Source organism: Eleginops maclovinus, chromosome 10 (genome assembly GCF_036324505.1).
Source record: "Eleginops maclovinus isolate JMC-PN-2008 ecotype Puerto Natales chromosome 10, JC_Emac_rtc_rv5, whole genome shotgun sequence".
Lineage (NCBI taxonomy): Eukaryota > Metazoa > Chordata > Actinopteri > Perciformes > Eleginopidae > Eleginops > Eleginops maclovinus.
The window spans coordinates 6,594,179-6,615,537 of record NC_086358.1 but is presented as its reverse complement, the minus strand read 5'-3'; the positions used below and the strand labels follow the sequence as shown (position 1 = coordinate 6,615,537).

Genomic DNA, 21,359 nt, shown 5'->3' with positions numbered 1-21,359 from the left:
TGGGGAGGCTTAAAACCTGCTTTATTTTTTCTCCGCTATACGTTCAAACCCTCTGTCTCCTTCCTCATTCTTTGCATCTTCTGCAAATGCTCACATTGTTAAGAGAAAAATCCTGAAAGGCTCTCCGCTCTGTGACCCTCTCTCAGCACAGACGGCTGCTTTTTCTCTCTCTCTCCGTCCCAACATTCATTAAACTTACAGGACCTTCAGTTGGGGGCGTGCAGTCAGTATGGCTGCTCCACCTCTGATGCCCTGCTTGTCATCATCATACTGGCCAGAGGCTCATTTCTGGGGCTTTTTTTGAGCCTGCACAGGTGAGCGTCCATCCAGTCGTCACTGAGAGCTGCATCTCTCTCTCTCTATGGTACACATGGGTCCTCATTAGGCCTGAGGGCTGGAGAGGAGCAATCCCGGAGAACAAGCAGCAGCCAGACTCTGATTAGATTCTGCTAGTGAACGGCTCTCCAGAGATTGTGCAGGTCAAAACTCTCTTTTTTTCTCCCTTGCACATATACACACACACTCAGCCTTCTTTTAAAATATGAATTCCCTCGGAAGCAGCCCATGCAAATCATGAAATCCCTTGCATTTCCGAGCACCATGATTTGACCTATTTGCACTCCTGCTAATGAGGTGCTTGTTAAGCTTAATGAGTATTTGTTAAAGCTGATGTATGAACAGTGTTGATTATGAAACATTATGACTAAATTTCCCTGTAGGTTGATTTTGAATTTGTTGAATGTTTGATTTTTTCCTATACAGTACAATTCCCATGATTTGATCCCTGGGGAGCAGCCTGGTCATTATTTAATGCTGAAAAGACACGAAGGAGCAGAATGGATCAAGATTATGGTGAACTGTTCATAAGTGCTAGTTTTTACTGAGACTAATAATAAGCCTTCAAGGAAAAGAGCAGACACATGTTGTTCTTTTTTTATCTTGCAAAGTCCTGAGAGAGTTTTAGAAAGAGGCTTAAAGCCCGCCTGATAATGATTTCTGAACATTGTGATCTGAAATTGATTAATACTGGAAGCAGCGATATTTGTTTTACTGCATCTGTGAGGATGAAAATCTCAATAGAAAAGTTCAACTTTTCTTTCAAGCACCGAAAAATAAGTCAAATCCAGCGCGGGGGTTGGAGAGAAACTTTAAATGTTTAAATGTTAAGTTGATGTACGTCCCACACATAATGTAGTTCACCCACAGACTCCCTGTTGGTTAATGTAGCTCCAAACATCCACTCTTTTGGATTTTTTATGAGCCTAGAAGTGAGGTAGAAGCTGCAGCACAGGATTATTTCAAAATGAATCTTGAAGTGTTGTTCTTACGTACGGTTGTTAACGTTACAGTAACAGTTTTTAATGCACACCAACAGGGAAGTGTATTTTTACATACATGCTCTATTTTCGATTCACCGAATTAAAATAGTTTTCACAGCTTTCCTTGTCCTTTTTCCGGGGATTTGCACATGAGATAGAATGAGGTTTCCCGGAATCCGAGTGAGACAGCAGCTGACACTGCAGAGGCAGAGATTCAGCAGTGCACCTCGTTCAGTCCTAATGCTTCAGAATAGTTTAACTTCTGCAGCCGACAGGATGTCCCAGTGGTCGAAATCACCAGTGGCTTAGGAGCCAAATTAAAACCAAGTGCTGACAACTGTGGCACAGTCTCAAGAACGTAATGATACATGTTCTACAACTATTTGCAGACCAGTGTTGAATCTGTGGTCTGTGGGGATGACACTTAATAAGCGTTCAACTTATGGAGGAAAAGGAAGTGGAGAATAAAGTTTTAAGTGAAATTGAGTTCTAAATGTAGGCCATGCTACCATGTCATTGGCCAAGTGTAAAAGCACAATCATTTTCCTTTGCATTCAGATCCTTGCATCTATGTAACACAACAACAGCCGCCTGCCCACCCCTTTTTAACTCGTCTCCAGCAGAGAGTGAGTGGACGTCGACAGAGATGTGAGATTTTTGTTGGCCGCGTGCCCTTTCAAGATTCGGATCTGTGAAATCCTGCAAAAGTCCTCCAAATTAGAAACAGTTGTTCAGTGCCATCTCCTCGTTGTTGCATCCATTTGTCAGACGAGCGGGAGTCTGTTTTCTGTGGAGCAGCTAAAGTGAGGTAGAAAGCTGATTAGATCGGAGCAGTAGTCAGACCTCAGCGTCTCTCTCACCGGGAGATGTGTTCTAATTAGAGTGTGTGCCTCATGTCTCACTGAGGAGAATAACAAGCCCCGTCCCATGGCTGCCTCCAGATGAACCTCACATCCACAGCAAACCAAAACACATCTGATGCATCAACAACCCCTGGACTCCACACCACACCTCAGTCGACACGCGGCGCATTAGGATTTTGATGTGGGTTTACATCGTGTGGCACTGCTCTCAAAGCAGGAGGCCTCGCAAAGCAGGAGCAGCAATGAGGGGAGCTAGGGAGAGCTGCTCTGCCTCCTGTTATAATGGTCTTGCAGGCTTTCAAACCCCAATCATTAGCAAACCAATGGAAAATATATCAGTAGGGCAGCCATATTTACAGTATGCTGCATTTTTACCGCTAGGAAGGGGGTGTTTTTTCAACCTATGGAGCCGTCTAGAAGGAGGGACAAACTGAACGTGGATGGCATTCTGGGGGATGTGATTATGTGATGATCCTGCATAAGCCTGCTCCAATGTGTGAAGCTATTTTAAATTAGATGTCAGTATTGGTTTGTGGTGCAAATGCCTTGACACATACAGTACAGGTAAACAAAGACGTATTAGATATGAAAGCTCATTTATGTTGAATTTGCTTTTCAGTTTGATTTACTATACTTTATTTGACCATTTATTTAATCTAATAAGAATTTCTAATGAGTAAATAATAATTTAGCGTTTGTGCAGAATTACAAATGGCTTTAAAGCTGATCAAATAGTTGCATAATGTTGCTTTTAGCTGCTACACTTACATTTTCCTGCACATATATTAAAGCAAAGTTTGATTCATTAAGTATTGATGTGCCTTTTAGTGAGTCTTAGGTATTAGGGCAATATAATCTTTCAAACTAGAAAATAATGCTGCAGTGCTTACCTTCACATAAATCTAAATTGTATTCTATCAGATAATAAACTCTTTGTTGTGCCTGTAAACATCAATGCACAAACACTCACACACAAACACACTCTCACAGTGGAGGATGGTCCTACCTCCCTAGGCGACTTGTCTCAGATTGGATGTCAGATGCTGGAGACAGCTGCACTCATCACAGCTTTTATGAATACATTACCTTTTATGTTCATCCAAACACTGATTTATCTTCTTCTGAAAATCAAACAGGACAGAAATTCACTCAGCAGATCCTGAAACTGTGCTGTGTGTAAGACAAATATCTGTGGCTAAAATAACTGCAAGTCTTTCAGTTTGCTGGTAATTCAACACTCATCTCTGACAGAGTGTGTGTGCAGATGTTGCGCCCGCTTTTTTTTTTTTCTTAGCAAAGATGGCTTATGAAATATCAAAGTGTGTTATTTGCCTCTATAAAACTCCAAAACATCAAAGACTCCCCCACCCTCTCCCACAAGATCCCAAGAATCTTCAAGTTTTTTTTTTTACCCTCGCAGCCTCGCCTGTCTTCCATCTCAGCATTTGCTCAAAAAGGCAAGAGCATCTAATGATACAAAATACAAGATGGAGAGACTGCTGCCAACAAATGGGGAGAGAGAAAAAAAAAACATTTTGGGCGATGATTGACATCCCTGCATCTTTTTATTATTCCTGTGATGTTTGTCCAGACACTCATGCCAGAAACTGTGGCCTCACACTTTGGCTGATGCAGCAATCTGGTGATATGCGTCTCTCATTCCTGCCAACCACCTGGCTGGAAGAAGCATAATCAACCTCGCAGTCAATCACTCCTCGCACAGCCAATGGTGTAGGATGAGTGTCAGAGGAAGCGTGGCAGACATGCGCTGGCTGTATGTCCAACTTTGACACTTCACACCTTGCTCTCTAGCATTCTGATGAGTCCTCTGTTTTGGCAATGCCTTGGGATTTCAGCTACCCACTGTGCATTATGTAGCAGAAATGAATGTGCAGCAAGGGGGAGAAATGTGGTTGCTGGGATTCAGGCCTTTTATAGGTTATATCCTCTGCTATCTTAAGCAGGAACAGCACTTAGTTGCTTAAAATGTCAGTGAATTAATTAATCACAGCAGTGAAGTTAACATTATCTTATTATTCAAATGGCAAAGGTTGGTATGATGCTGGGTGGTTGCATCATCTGTTGCATAAAGAAATGCTTTTGTGATCACAAATGCATCCTGAAGGATACAAGGACTAATCCCAAGCATTCATGTGAGTTGCCTCAAACAACAGCACAATCTCCCTGGGTGTTAAAGTAGTTTTCAGGGCACCACTCTGCGCTCAGGGTTGCGTAATTCAGCCGTGGATGTCCCACACGACACACCATGTATATTGCATTGCTTAAAAAGCAGCTCTTTCTCCTGCTGCACTCAAAGCTCGCTAGATATTTCATCTCCAATTAAAACGGAGCTAAAGCGCTGCATCACTGGACTCAAGAGACGAGAAATAATTGACATGCTCGCTGCTGAAACAAATGAATAATTGAAATTGTTTTTAATTTGGTAGAGAGGGAAAAAAAAGTCTCACACCGAGAGTACGTTTTGTCGTGTGTAGGTTGTTGCTTTGTGTGATGCAAAATATTCTCTTTACAATTATTAGGAGAAAGAAAGAAAACTCTGACTGTCTGACAAGAGGACAGTGTAAAATAATGAAAGAAATCAGGGATCCCGGAGGCAGGTATTTATGCTATATTCCCAACCATTTTCAGTTTTTTTCAGTGTCTTAAGTGGAAGCTAGCCTATTAGTAAGACACATTACTGGACAGGAAGGATATCACTCTATAAACTCACTAGAAATGGCAGCTGGACAACCCTTCAACTGGAGCAGATCTGCTGAGGAAGACAAAACAAAACATCTCTGGTTTTCAGATGCTGCAATCACTTGATGAACTCTGACACATTCACTCCAGGTGCCTCTATGTTACAGAGCCTACGTCTTTACAATCCCACCATCTATAAAACAGTTCATATCAACGCTTTCAATGCAATAAATGTTCAACTGAATTGTTTTCAGGGATGAATTTACAGAATTGGCAACAATGTGGCTTTGGCATACGTGTAGCCGTTCAGAATCAGAATCAGAAATACTTTCCCAAACTGGGACATTTTTTTCATTGCAGCATCGAAATAGAAAAAAGAAGCATAACAAATAATTAGACCTAAAAATAAAAATGAGAAATATACAAATGGAATATTAAATAAGTATAGGCCTACTGTATGGAATGATGTCGAGACTTATTGTGTACACTAGGACAAGAGCAGGAGGGTTACAAAGTGAACAGACATACTGGGGAATGTCTGTTTTACTGCAAAGTCTATATAAATGTATCAAACAATAGCTAATGTGAGCTAATGTGCGCTAATGTTAGCTAACGTTAGCCACCGTTAGCTGGGGGTTAATATACCAGACCAAGTAGGCTAAAGCTGTAGCACTAAACTCCTGGTTTTAACCCTTATAAATATTCACCCATATAGCCACGATTTAAGATATTGTCACGATAGACATAGAATGATAGAATCAAACTGCCAAGAGGTGAATGCCAGAATCTTAACCTATTGGCAGCTAGTTTTTGTTGCAGTAATAAGCTCTCTGATCTATGAATAGGCCTAACAACATTTCAGATTTGAGGATTGCAGCTGCCACCATCTGTAGTTCTCTACTTCTGTGTAAGATTGGCACATGTTTTGGTGTGTTTTTTCGCAGATCTGTAAATATCCCGGACTCCTTTGTGTTTTCAGTATAACATCACAATATACAAATACCAGAGGGGTAAACCAAATCATATAAACTGCTTCACATTTAATGTAATACAATTTGTTGCTGCAGCACACACTTCAATCTGACTCTTCCAAACCATTGATTGTATTGTAAAATATACTACAATAGAGTATTTTTTAATAAGTATTATATACATGAAACATTACAGTATGTTATATGTTAATATAAAACAATGTCTGACAATATTACCATTATACAGTATATAATTATCCCAAAGGGTAAAATGAACTGGTTGTGAGGTTCACAGATTTGCATTATATTGTTCAAGTGTTCTTTTATAGTTTTTATCACTTTGTTGTCACCCTCTGCATTTAGCCCAGGAGTCAATGCATCAATTCATCCTAACAGCATGCAGTGAAAAGGTGAAAGCTAATCACAAAGGTCCACCTCACAGTCTCCTTCTATCCAGGGACAAAATGTCTCGAAAATGGAGACTTTGCAGCAGTGCTAAGGATCGAATCTGGCCACAGGAGATACCAAGATTAGATTGATCGATACGATTAGATTGCTTTTCTACAATGCACAGAGCACATTAATGTAGCAATAGCAAAATATGTAAACCAAATGGGCTGGTTTGATCATTATGTTCAGCATTTAGAAAGGGTAATGTCACGGGTTTGTGTGTTAAATTCAGATAAAAGTTGTTGTATTCTCCACTGATTTCTTGCTAATGATGTTCTCCTGGAACTGATTCAATTGGCAAATGATTATTGATCTCAGCACTAGAGGAGGCTGGCTCCTTTACAGAAAGATCTTGTGCCGGTTTGCAGTCTGTGAGTTTTCTAATTACATTCATACATGCATATTAATTGAAGAACCTCACACTTTCCTGTAGTATACGAGACCAAATGTTCCTTAGTGGTAAGCTGTAGAACACAGAGCTGTTCCTGCTGCATGTGAAGAGAAACATGTTGCAGCCCCATCGCACCACAGGCCATTTGAAAAAATGTCATCGCTTCTCAGACTGCACAAGAGGAGAGAAGTGAGAGGGGTGAAAATGAAATTCCAAAAACTGATGACTGTTAGACAAAATTACAAGAATAGAAAGACAAAGAGGGAGCATTAACTCTTAATACGCCCAGCCTTGGGCCAAACTAATAAAACCACAATTGAATCAGCTCTAAATAAATGATGGCGCTGTAGTTTAATAGCATATCATCTGCCTCGCTGACAGCATTGGTTTTGGCAGTGCTATATATCTTAGTAATCCCACAGGTTGCAATCCAAGAGTGTTTCTCAGCAACAAATTCACATTGAGTGTTGCCTTATTTCCCTCACTCATAACATGTGTGTCTACTGAGGATTTAAAGCAACCACTGAGCTCCCCCCAGTGGAGAAGAGGAGAACTGTAAAAGATGCACAAACTACATTTAACACCAACAAATCCAAAGCTACATTTGTCAACAAATGTTACTTATTGACATTATTTTATTTTTGTTCTCGCATTGGTAAATCAATGGCAACACACTGCTACTCAACAAAAGATGAAAACAGTACATGTAAACGTTGCATTATATTACAGAACATGAATGGGAAAAATAAAATCATTCCCATGCATTTGTGAACAAAAAAAACATTCCTCAAAGCACGTTGTTATATTTATACATCCTTATCGTTTCGTTTCAACACTCCCTTATTGTGGATGAGGCAGTCAGTTTATACACTGCATGTGTTAGATGTTATAGCACAGTAATAACACACTGCAGCCACCAGGCACTAAAGATATTAAAGATAGTTCTGCACCGTGTGCCAGATCGTTAAGTGGTTCGTTGGCTACTGATAAACACTCCTCCATTGTGACACTGACATTCAGTCAATCTATAATCCGGGAGTAAATAATACAAACTTTTAATATGAAATGAGTTTCTCGGTGCGATTAGAAAATCAGCTATCTTTCACAGTGAAAAATGGACAGGCTTAAGATTTGATCGTACAGTATCTTTTCTTAAAAACAATATAAAGTATTGGAGAAGATATTGCACACCATTATTTTCTGTGAGCGTTGTTAATAAAGTTTGAGTTCAGCATCTTATCTTACACGGTCCCGGCCTAACCTCTGAAAATGTTTAGATTTAGAAGCAGCCACCAAGCCCTGCTCTTTTATAAAACACTACTGTAATCGAACAATTTAATTAGACTTCTAACACCTCACACTGTTGCAGACGATGAATGAAAGTTACACCACAACTGCAGCAATGTTTGGTTGCCATGTAAAAAAAATCTCCGGGTAAAAGTCACTTTAGTTTTGTGAGAAAAAGCCGCGAGACAAATGAATACAATACAGAAAACATTCATTTGCAAGTGAGTTGATTTACTTTGAGAGGGTGAATGAGCAATACTTATCATTCATACAAAATGTATATTACTTTGAAGAAATGTGCAAACAAAGCTTTAATAAAGGATGCCTTAACATGCTCTCTGATGCTGGCATTTGGAAAAATATACAGTTAGAAATATATACACATCCAAGAGTAGCACTCCTACATACTCAGTGTGGGCATTAGCAAGAATCTGCTTGCATAGTTAAGTGCATGCATAAGCAATTTATCATGCAACACCTGTCACATACGTCATGAGTGGTGATCTCTTTTATCGGTCAGTGCGTTCAGTGTAGATCTATTCTGCGATTGCAAGCTAAAGATGTGCACAAGCTGTGATGTCACATGTGAAGACGGGCTGACTCAAACATACCATAATGCTCTATGTACATGTATGGTGGTTTCAACCAAGGCATCCCAGCTGTCTTTGAATATGTGCGCGTATAGTGGCTTTTTTATTTATTAATTTTTTTACATTTAACCCTGTGTTCATCTGAGAGGAATGTTTGGAGATGTCTGGCAGTCTGAAGAGTTTGATCCCCATGAGGGCACCGCGGCTAAGAGTTGGCATCAGCAGCTGGAGGGCAGAGGTGGTGACGGGCGGAGGTTGTCTGAGGGGTAACAGGTCATTTACTGGTAAATAAAACACAAAACATTGAAGAACTTTTACAAACCAACGTCTCCAGACATTAAACAACACATGCTTCGGTCCCCCCCCCCCCCTCGGGCCTCTCCATCCTGGCTGCGCAAAAATATTTCTTAAAGGCCGTTGCACATCAACTACATCAAGGAGCATATGTAAACAGCGGTTCAGGTTAAATAGGCTAAATTGTGTTCGACTTGAAATTACATTTTCAGTGATTAATAAATATTAAAATTGATTTATAAATTTACCAACACCTGCAGTTATACAATTCAGATTAAATACTTTGATTATCTGAGGCACTGATGTTTGTCGACATATGGCTCTCAATACTGACGGAGAGAGCTGTACGTAAAGATTTTTGGAAATATTTCTCTTCATCAGCATGTTAAAAACAGCCAGTAAACTTCCTTTGGTGACTGAGTTGTCCGTGTTTGCTCTAACTCAACATTTTCCTTCCACCATTATATGCGCTTTCTTGTGCAAAGTCACTTTTATTTTCCACCTCCTACCGAGATGCACTTCTCCTGACTATGCTACAGACAGAACAAGGCAATTATTTCAATACATGTGCAGTCCATGCTTATTTACAATACAGTATATATTCCTCAAAATCAATGCAATCCATACAAAGTGCTTTGTTAAAATCCATTCCTAAATAACTATTTAACAATGTGTCCGGTATGGCAGCTGGTATTCAGTAACCACTGAAAAGCTACAGGTGCTTTAAAGATGTTTGATGGTTAAAACACCTCAGAGCTGCACGAGAGAGATTGTTATCAGGCCTTTGAACTAACGTCACTTGGCCTTCTGTTGTGAACTGATGGGGATCTTCCTGGATTGCATTGCCTTTTTAACCGGCTCTTTCTTCGGCGGGTCTTTTGCATTGCCGGAGGACTGGGTGGTTGTTTCTGCTCCAGAGAGCTTGGACTTGGTGGAGGGCAGCAGTGAATGCTTAGCTGCAGCGGACGCCTTGGATGACTCCTTGTCTTTGGCTGTGGTCACATTATTCGGGGCCTCTGAGGCCCCATTGTGGGCCTTCTTGCTCGCTCCGTGCGGGATACCCTCCCGAGCTGCGTCCCCACCACCACCGTCCTCTGGACTCCCTTTAGCATCACCCGCCCCAGCTTTCCCACCATCTGCTGACTTACGGGTCTCTTTGGGCCTCAGGGCAGATTTAAAGAAGGACAAGCCTTTGTCCTCTGTCTTACTGTTCCTTTGAGGCCCCCTTGATGGTGGGGCAGCGGAGGACACACCGACACTCGAGGAGCGGAGACTCGCCATAGAGGAGCTGCTGCTGGAGCTCCGACCCGCTGCCCTGTTCTCCACAGCCCGGCCCGGCCTGGCCTCCGCTCTGCTAGCAGCGCTCGACCTGGAGGGAGGCCCTCCGTGGTTAACCTTCTTTTCTGCGTTAGTCCGTGAGGATTCGCGGCTAGCGCTCCTTTCTGGTGCTTTAGTCCTTCCTGAGGCTGAGTTTTTCTCGCCTCCCCCTCTGGGTGATGTCCTCCTCTGAGGGTGTGAGCTTTGTGATCCCGGGGAACCACTCTTCCTTTGTTGGGCAGAGTCAGGATGTAATACCTCCGGGGTTTGGGATGACCCTTTCTTTGAAGGGGTCGCTGTTCTCGAGGAACCGGCCTTGCTAGTTTTAGGTGGTCCGTCGCTTTTGTCCTTCGGGGTTGCTGCTGAAGCCGCGCTCTTGGTCTGTGTTCGAGACGTCAGCTTGTCAACAGCTGGGGATGCAGGGGACAGAGAGCTGGAGGAGGTTGAGGAGGTGGCAGGACGCTTCTTGGGACTGGCTGTAGTCCTTTTAACACCAACGCTATCTGCAGCCCCACTTCTCGGTTTTGCATCCTTTGCAGCGGTCCCGTGTCGAGGACTGATCTGTTCAGAGGCAGTGACAACGTTGTTGTTCTCCCCAGCCTGGGTTGAGCTCCTCTGCTCCGCCTGCGCCACAGCCTTGGAGTGAACCTGCTCTATCAGCCTCTTGCTGCCTGCATTACCCTCCACAACAGCGAGGGCTGACTTGCCGTTTGACGCTCTGTCTGGTTTAGGCGACCCAGTGAAGCAGGAGGCGGTGTCAGCCACCTCTCCGATCCTCTCCAGAGTTGGGGAGGAGGAGTGGGACTCCAGGGAGAAGCGCGAGGGAGAGTTGGAGCGGAGTTGGAGCTTAGCGGAGTGGGACCAGGATGGTTTTGTGCAATTTTCACTTAGCACCAGTGGGCTGGCAATGGAAGATCTTGAGGAGAAGGTTTGTCTTTGCATGCCTCTTACTGCCGGCCGGCTCGATAAGCCTGCAAGGTAGAGAGATATGCATCAATGTCAGAAAAAAAATCACATGTGTATTCTTTGAAGTAGCACTGGGTTAAATCAAGTCAGAAATGTGTGTGTGTATTAGTGTGTAATAGTCTGCATCACCATCGTCTTCGCTCCGTTCACCAGCAAACTCGGCTGACTCAGAGAGGGAGGCCAGCGAGGTCCGTCTGGAGGAACCGGAGGAGGCCTGGCTGGGTGGACGGCTGCCCATCAGCCGGCTAATCCAGTGCTCACACAAAGAGGAGCTGGTGGATCCTGAAGTCCCAAACAGACAGCAGTTAACCATGTAGACTGTATTTGAATGTGTTCATAAGAGACTGTAAGAGCTAATGATAAATGAAGATTACCTCCCACAGAACTGTTGGCAGACCAAGAGGGAATCGTGGCACGTCTCTGATAAAACAAGATGTACCCAGTCTGCTTGCAAACCTCGTCTTCAGATATGGGCTGAACATCGCTGTCATCAAAGCAATACCACTGTCCATCTATGGAGTTCTTACAGTGAGCTAAAGACACAACAACAATTGGGATAAACTATAAAGGAAATCAAAATCCGTCGAAGAGGAGACACTTATTTTAACTCTAGCCGTAAATACTGTCAACAGCTTGTAGAAGTCGAACATTTCAACATGTTTTGGGGAATTAAATGATATATAAATCAGGCCATTGGTCAATTCTGCGAGCACAAGTTTAACAACACATCAACAAGCCTGAATACAACAGGGTATTGGTGATGGTGTTTGCTTGGTTACCTGTGTAGTGTCCCCCCTGCATGGTCCCGTGATGGTTACACACTGCGTACAGGTCGTACAGATAGTCCTCCGGGTCACGCCCCATCCCATAAGGCCGTCTCCACGGTGACCAGTGGGAAGGGAGACTCCAGCTGCTCTGACTCCTCTTCACCATGTGAGGCGCCATGTCCATGCCCGTGAGCGGGAACTTCACCATGTTCTGCATCTTCATCCGCCGGTCCCCATCCTGAACACGTGACGCATTCAGGGCTTTTAATCTGACAGCAAGATGTTCTACACGTTCCTACACAGTAATGTAAAAATACATTTTGACACCTTTATTGGTCTACATGTGTACCTGTCTGAAGCGTTTCAGGTGCAGGATGAGGATGTCGGGCAGCGTCCACAGACTGAGCTTGATACTGCCCTGCTGAAGCTGCTTACAGTGCGGACACCGCCACGCATCATCAGGAGCCAGCTGAAATCAATGTGAAGGAAAATAGTTATTAGAAAGTATGTAAAAGGTATTAAATAGAAACAGAAATCTTTGTGTTCTGTTGTTTTGTTTTATTTGCACCTGCTTTTATATGTTTTTTGTTAAAGAGCTCGTTTAATGTAACAAATCACTGTACTTTAAAGACATGTGTACTTTTAATGGACTGCTGTTTGAGAAAATTGTCGTGCTTTTTATGCAAGGTAAACAATTTACAACCCTATTGGATCAAAAAATGAAAAATATATGGGTTTTAAATAAAAAATAACCAACAGGGAACATAATACTGCATAATGTGGTAGTTCTGCTGAAATATATACTTTAACTTGGTAAGGTTTTGGACGCAGGGTTTTTATTTGTAGTGTAGTTTTTTTGTACTTTTACTAGCCGGATCAAAATACAATCCCTTAACACATTACTTACTCAACAGCAAAGAATTACACACATCTTTAATCGTAATATTGACTCAGCTTCAGTGACACCCTGAGCAGCAAATTAAACAGCGTCTGGGCCTACCTGCTCCTCTTTGGTGTAGAGTTGAAAGCACTGGGCGAGTGAGCAGGTCTGAGGCTGCAGGTGCTGCTCCTTTGACTGACGCACACTCTCAGCGTCTGGGATGTATTCATCCTCAGTTCTTTTGAACAGACTGCGGGTACGACACGGCACAAGTCACAGAAGGGTCACACAGACACTTCAAAAGACATTTACATCACATATATTTGTGCTCTGAAGGAAGACGTCACACATCTGCCTAGAGTGTAACAAATCGATTGAGGCTTCAGATGTCACTTACTAGTCTTTCGTCTCCTTGTCCCATTCCACGACAATTTTGACATGAGGGGGCCCTCCAGGACCACAGGACTTAAATGCCCTGTTGGTGATCAAATGAATTATTATATTCAGTCTTTTTGCTCATACTGATATGAATAATAAGAGTGCAGAATGATAAGATGCTACAAGTTCCTTTTTATTTTATTTTAGACAAGCCATTACTATGAATGTAAAAGTAATATTACTAAATATATATTAATATTAAGTTTTGGCAAATCAAACAAGCACCACATTAAGCCAGACTTAAATTTAAGTAAGAAAGACGGTTCTTTTTGTTCATTTTCATATGGCAGCAGAGAAGCCAATGTCCTTTTTTCTCATCCATCTCATTTTTTAAAATCCATATTAGAGATGTTGACACATTCTCAGAACAAAATCTATAAACCGGAATATTTTAGATCTCAGGAGATTATTTAAACATCAATTCCGCTGAAGAGTCTGCCTACATACTGTGTAGCTCTTCGATCAACTCTAGGTGGATTGAACTCACTGCTGGGTTTATATAATGACCATTTAAGTACCAACACTCCCGCCCGGTGGCGATAAGTGACATTACCTCTCCACAGAGGGGTGGCAGAGCGGCTGCTCCTCCTGAGGCAAGAGGTATGTGATCCCCACCACTCCTACCACACGCAGAGTGAAGGGCCCTACCTACAGAGTGGTGGAGATAAGACATTAAGAACATGATCGTAATAAGAAAATGTTTTAAACCAGAGAGTAGGTCAGGAATTTGTACCTGCACCAAGACACCAGGGCGCAAAAGATGCCGCATCTTCTCCAAGATCTCTTTCTGAAGCACATCCCATGTCACCGTTCGCTCCAAATACAGAATAAATGGATTACCAAACCTACAGCGATGAAAATCAGACCAGGATCAGTTTTTAAGACTACTTTTTGATGATGATTGAAACCTTTACAAGTTTTTCAATACCTGCGTCCTTGCTGTCCAGCGCAGGCTCGGTTACACACCAGCAGCACTATCTTCTCAGCCTGTCCGCTGTTCTTATTCGGACTCTGAGGTGGGGTGGTCGGCTCTTGTATTTGTGTGGATATCCGATTATTATCTGTGCTGTACTTCATGTTGTTCTGGTTGAGATTTGCATGTGGGCTCCCTGTAAAAAAAAAAACACAAAATGTAAGGATACAAATGTGAAAAGTACTGGTCGGTGTCTGCGGCAGCTTCCTGAATAGCCTCCATTATAAGTCCATTTCTAATTTAATCACAACTCCTGCCACAGAACAACACAAAGTGATAAAGTCATTTCTGGGAAAACAAACAGGATGTTTTACCGCCGCGCTTGCAGCGGATCTGCTCGGGTCTGAATAGCTCAGGTGTCTCGAAGGCAAATATGGAGTCGCTCTCCTGAATGACCTCAAGGTCGTCGTCGTCGTCACAGAAGGAGCGGTGGAAGCCGTCAAAGTACATTTCAGTGAGGACGATCTGAGTACAAACAGGGAAGAAAAGCAGCATGAGGATTGCATTCGGATAAAATGTTTTGATAAGCATTTGTAGAACATAAAATAACATGTAGTAGCAAAAAGAAAATGCTCTCAAACATCATATATTTATAAAAATATATTCTGAATTACAGTACATACTTAAAGTAATGCATAAATCACTGATGCTATTTTCCCCACCGAGTTAAATTAAATGCAAACATGGCCACTAAATTCTCTCAAGACTCACAGGAAACACTCCTTCACCATCTACCTTAAAGTAGCACTAATGATCTCTAATCCTCTTATTTGTTTACATTAATGATCTTTAAAAAGGGGAAGTTAGTTTTCAGACAGCACCTGTTGGGCAGGGATTTTGGTTTCTTGAGCCACAGCTTGTCTCAGCCTGGACACGGTGCCGGAAAGAGGCACCGCCACTCCGACTCTCATGCAGTGGGAGCACTTTCCCTGGTACACCACTGTCACGTAGAGGGGCCTGCGACACAGAAAAACAAAAATGAATCTCTTTTCATAAACACGGCTGGAGTGATGTTTCAAAGATAGACTCCATCTTCTAATTTTAACTTTCTCCTGTCAGATCTTACATTGTTTCTGTCTACGCTCTGTTTGATACTCCTTTTTCGTCCTGGGTTCAGATTAGCTCCTGTCTCGTTGCATTTTTAGGATGCGGGGACTTTTAGTTTCGTCTGATAGGTATTGTCTTACTGGTAAACTAGATGCAGAGTCACCTTACCGTGTGTGAGGTACCGGGATTGGCAGTGAGATGCAGAGGAAAGGATCAAAGGTGTTGCTCTGTTTCTGGCAGTGAGGGCAGGTCAGCGAGGACCTACACAGAGACATGATGAAGAATTACAGAATGAATCAGGAAGTGTGTCATGGTAAAGGAATAATTCAATGGTTTGGGAGATACACTTATACACTTTGCTCTTTCCAAAGGTTACTTGATCCCTTTAGCAGCACATTTCAAGCTCAATAATTAATACTTATCTTAATAATATCTCCATTGTTCATCAATACAAAAGCCATGGTGTAAAAAAACGACATATAGCAGTTTTATCGGGGTTACATGACAACAACACTCTAGGAATTCTGGCACAAAACCCAGAGTGTGTCACCAGTTTGTGTACAAATCAAACAAACACTACACAACATGTCAATAACCATTAAAAGGTGCAGGAAGACAGATCTTGAAACTATTGTCACAGAGCCAGTGTAGCTGTTTCCCCCTCCTTACAGTTTTGTGCTAAGCTAAGCTAACTGGATGCTCGCTGGTGGTATAGATCATCTCAACTAAGTGTACTTCCCAAAATGTGGAGCTATTCCTTTAAATAAGTGAAATAATAACATGAAATACGGATAATATATGTGTAAATGAAAGTCTCACCTGTATTGTGCCTGAAACAACTCCTGTACAAAAGAGCCAGGTGCTGGTAGTGGAGATCCTTCAGGGGCATTTTCCTCTTCTACTGGAGGCTGGGAAAACAGCATAGACAAACAAATACAATATGACGTATGTAATAAAGGAAGAATAATTCAGATGTAGCACAGCTCTTGAGTAAATGTATTTTGTAACATTTTATCATTGGTTTTAAGTTGCTGTTTACCTTCCTGGGGGGTACGATTTCAGGGTGGATGATATGGTTGAGGTCTTCATGGACTCGATCCAGCAGCCAGAGGAGGAACTCCTGGGCGTCGTGCTGGGAGTTACCCTTGAACTGCAGGGCGCTCTTAGACACCACATTCTGCAGAAGGACAAACAAATCACGGTTATATACGGCTCCTAAAACAGAAATTCTGTTCTGTTGACATCATAAAATATTCAACACTTTTGACCAGGATGATGATCAGCACGAACAGAGAGGTCAGCAGAGGGTGATGCGGAGACGCAGGCAGGCGCGGAGAAGCTTTTATAAACCATGAGGTGAGCTAAAAATCGACAGGGTAACCTCACTGACAATTAGCTACAGGAGATGACAACAGTGTTTAGTGTACGTAAACACCCGGGATGGCAACCATAAGGTCACCTTGGTCGGCGATCGAATGTCACGCAAGGTCAAAGAAACAAGGGGACTGTGCACCATGTGCCTTTCACAGCCTTCCCCTGGGACGTTCTTCATCATTTTGAAGGCATTACTAATGCAGACTCAGCATTTTGTACAAGATGTGGAGCAAATAATAAACTAGCCTTCCCTCTGTGGCTTGGCAACAGAGGTTGTCTTCAAATAAAGGGCTGTAACTGGAAGCTTGGAATACTACTCTATCAAAAGACAATAAACAATTTAGAGATTTATACAGAGAGTGAAATGTGGACTGAATATTAATGACACATTGTTTTCTGCACAATGCTGTTCCTCTCAAGGTTCTGCTGAAAAAAGATTGGTCTTGTGCTTTGTGTAAATGTCAGTGACAAAGCATGAATTTAAAATAAAAGGAGCAACAGTTTGAGAATAACCTGACTGCTCTTTACAAATAGTATTGTTTAATCAGATACACATTGAGTGTCTCTATAGTACAGAAGGCATTAATAGATGAATCAATTAGTTAGTTAGATTTGGGGAAAATGTCCATTCCAGTTTCTGAAAATCTAAATGATGTCTTTAAAAGTCTTGTTTGTTTTTTTGTCCAAAGCCAAAAAATATTCACTTTCATGTGAGGCAAAACGGAGGTGGGCATCAAATCATCATAACTGTCATTTCCTGTGAACTTTTGCATGGAAAATGACTTTAACAATTAATAAATGATTAAAGTCGAAGTTATTTTTCCCAAGATTAACTGATCCATTGGTTAACCAAACCTACAGAACAGTTGCAGCTCTATATGATCAATGAAAGGCCTACAAATATTTGTATCATCACTGATTCAGCTACATTGTTGACAGACTGCCACTATTCGTTTGGATTTGTTTCACCATCAATCAAAGTGTCAAATACAAAATCACTTTTCACAAATTGTGACGTCTCACTTCTTCATCACAATACTTTGTGAAGAACGTAGCTCTTAGACAACTTAGACGGTGTACAGAAACATTATCCTCAAACAGAATGCCTTTGGGAGGACATGGACTCTGACACACAGCGATAACTCCCCTGTGTTATTGTACGGATGTCTTCCTAATGATCTTTAAGTGCTCTCAGTTCAGGCTCACATTGTGGTCTGAAGGAAAGAGGCCCAAAACCGTGACATGTGCAAACTGAGCTCTAATGTGCACTAAGAAAAAGGAAAGCATGTTGGCTAAAGTTCACTTTCTACTGCATTGAACATACTGTATAAGGAATGATCCTGTGAAAAAGCTCAGGATGTTATTCGCCAAAAGCAATAACCATTAGCAGTCGAACAGTAAAGATTAATCACCCTCGGCTTTATGATGTACTGACAGAATAGTTTCTCACAAATGAGATACTAAATGTGACATATTGTTTAAAGCTCCTGATAGTCTGGGATTGGGGTCTATTTTTCAACTGAGTTCAAAGAAACATTCAAGGCCTCTCAGATGGGAGAGTGTAATCTATATCCAATCAGACAGTTTGTACTTTGGCTGGCAACCAAAGTAGAAAAAAGTGGATGGAAATAGTAACTCATTTCAATTTAGCTTCTCTTTGTTGGGTATTTTGAACTTTTGAAAGAAGAGAAATAGACAAAAATGCACCGCTATTGCGTAAGAAGAAACCTTTGTGACTATGACAAGAAAAGTTTCGAGGCGAGGAATAATGAAAAAGCAGTAGAGGCCGCAACAAAAGCCGATAAATGTGGGACAGACAATAAAGCAATTTCAAAAACAGATGAGACTCAGATCTAGGGCTCAGCTGAGCGGCCAAAATAGCTTTTTAAAGAAAGGAGTGTCTCAGAAAAACAGACTTCACCTGTTTACCAGGATTTTTATCCGATATTTATCCACATGTTACATATATACGTATTTTATATATAAAGTATGAATTAGGATAGCAAAGAACTAAACACTAATGCAATAAAAGTGATACTGCTCCAGAGGTTTGTTGACAGTGAGGTGCACAATCACTGCATCTGACCCTTTCTGCAAAATTAGGAAATGTCATGATATTAACTTGAGAAAACCATCATCACCTGACATCTCAGTGTGTTTCAGTCCCTCAGTGAGTATTAAAATAGATCAGGGGTACTGAAGGCACAGAGAAACTTTATTCTAGTCAGGATCTCATCCTGCATTTTACTTGCACTATGAATCTTGATTCTATGTCAATATGCACTAAAAACATATGCTTAAGTACCTTTTGAACATGTAATTGCACTATTGTTCTACTCCAGTACATCTCAGAAGCAAATATTGACTCTTTACTACATTTATTGAAAACTCAGTTACTTTGAAAGTATAACATATTTAATATATTGACATTGTGCAGTAGAGTACTACTAATGAACCCAGAGGTCTGTTGACAAACTACAGCATTAAAGTACCTCTGTATATTGTCTGTAATAAAGGCAGAATAATACAATATCTCTAATAATATACTACTGTTAAAAGAGCTATTCTGCATCACAAGAAATACTGATGATATTAAGCTGATAATACGTCTTTATACTTACACTGAATTCACGCTTTTACTTGCAATGGACTTGCAATGGAGTATTTTCAGATTGTAGTGTATCTACTTGTACTGTAAGGATCTTCAGTACTTCTTCCACTAATGCTAAACATCTACCCCTATATCTCCATATGAGAACATTGTGTGCTTTAGGTAGTTGTTGTGAGATTCCTTTATGTCCCATTTTCCCCCAAACCACTCATGAGACACACAGTGAGTCCCCCTGCATCATGCACAGCCTACCTTGAAGTCCCTGCTGTGCTGAGGTGTGTACTCAAAGGTCCACAGAGCCCGAACCAGGCCGGAGAGCTGCTCCGTCACCTCCCCTGCATCCTGCTGCTGCTGCTGCTGCTGCTGGCTCCCCTTCTTCTGTACCACCAGCACCCCGTTAGACTTGGCCTTATCGCTGTTGCTGCTAGTGGATTCCCCGCCTTTGAACTGCTCCAGAGCCAGGTACTCAGCGAACAGCTCCGTGTTGCTCAGGCACTGCAGGATAGCGTTCATGAAGCAGGTGTTCCCGTGGTTCTTGAGGCCGGATACACCTGGCACCTTGTCCCCGAAAGGAAACCCCCCACAGTCGCTGTCGTCAGACGGCAGAGATCCCCCGGTGGTGGTGGGGATCGAACAGGCGTCGTCCTTCTCATCCTCGGCGGCCTGCCCGTCGGTGCTGAAATGAGACAAAGTGGACAGAGTTCGGAGAACTCTGTTCATAAAGCTCCCCACGGAGCGGACCGAGCTTCTCCGGAAGAGTTTTTTACTGAAGGATTTCTTCTCCTTGTTACTGACAACTTTCGACATTCTGTTGGCTTTTTTCCTCCGCTTTTTAATTCCAGAAAATCCCCCTTTTTTTATTCAGAGCATCTCCTCATCCACCTTCCATGCAGTGTTTCACTTTATGGTGTGTTTTTACGCAAGGCCCGAGCATATTTCACAGAAACGACCTGGCAGTTTGTGGGGATCATTAAGCTATCACATGGAGTAAGTGGTGGAGGGAAATCAGCCCACTTGCAACACTGCGTCGGATTGCATAAACAGCCTCGATGGAGAGCCGCTGTCAGGGAGCCTTACGCGAATGATCCGGGTCGTCCCGCACCAGCCAGCAGCCATCATCATCCCCATCGCTCGGTCCGGTGACATAACATCACCTGTGTCATTGTTCACACGCGAAAACAAGGCGCTGTGGGGCGCGTATCAGTCAGACATAAACATGAAATTAGGCTGAGCGGAATTCCTCATCATTTATTAAAGAAACCGCAGCTCCACCCTGTTAAAGACATGTCTTCATCATCACATCCACGACGGTGTTGAAAACGGATCCTTCTGGTGGTGTTTACCCCGTGGATGCGTTCCCTAAATCGCCTCCACAGTGCCCCTGCCAAAGTGCTGAGGAACAGCAGGAGCGTAGCGGCACAGCCCGGCGCTCCCTCGCGTTTCGCCGGCGCGGAGCATCTCTTCGTGCGCCAGATGTGAAAGGTGCACGGTCCCCATCCGTACGTTGTTTCCCCCCGTGTCTCGCTCTCGGTCCGTGAGCTTTAATTCCTCCCCCGGATGGGATTCATGCCGAGGCCGCTTCTCCCGTCTCCATCATCATCATCATCATCTGTAGGCAGCGAGGATACTGCAGGCAGGGCGGTGACGGCTGACGTCAGGGCCAAACACTGGTCCATGTTGGAGGAGCAGGTACAGCGGCATGTGATGCTGATGATGCTCGGTCTCTGGACAGCGTGCACTCTGATGCACGCCGGTTGTAATGCTCATACATTATCACATCATTTACAGAAAATATCAATGTTTTTTTATACATTATAGAAATTGTAACTATATACTTCTACAGCTCGGGGCTAAAACACAAACAATGTATGTGTCACAGTATTGCTGTCCCTTTAAGACTATTTAAAATGAGTTTGATTTATTTTTGTACACTTTCTGTCAGCTTTTATAAATAGCTGTTGTTCCAAAAAACGTGTCTTAACATTAACATTCATTTTCTAACATCTGCAAATAAGTGATTAATTTTTTGGGGGGGTTAAATGGTGATAAATGCCCGTCACTTTTTACTAAACTACATTTGACAACAGTCTAAATATCAAAAGATATCCAATCTTCACAAAC

The 21,359-nt window shown here is 42.3% G+C and overlaps 1 protein-coding gene across 1 annotated transcript; it reads right to left on the bottom strand.

Moving 5' to 3' along the window:
* Positions 1–7,354: 7,354 nt before the first annotated feature.
* LOC134870439 (ubiquitin carboxyl-terminal hydrolase 31-like) lies at positions 7,355–20,840 on the bottom strand. Its single transcript, XM_063892603.1, has 16 exons — positions 19,491–20,840; positions 16,293–16,430; positions 16,073–16,161; positions 15,422–15,514; positions 15,028–15,163; positions 14,521–14,671; positions 14,162–14,342; positions 13,967–14,078; positions 13,787–13,881; positions 13,193–13,270; positions 12,916–13,045; positions 12,265–12,384; positions 11,928–12,153; positions 11,523–11,681; positions 11,278–11,430; positions 7,355–11,153 (listed from the first exon to the last, which is right to left on the bottom strand). The coding sequence occupies exons 1-16, from the start codon at positions 20,043–20,045 to the stop codon at positions 9,661–9,663; spliced, it is 3,909 nt and encodes a 1,302-aa protein (XP_063748673.1). The 5' UTR covers positions 20,046–20,840; the 3' UTR covers positions 7,355–9,660.
* Positions 20,841–21,359: the final 519 nt, after the last annotated feature.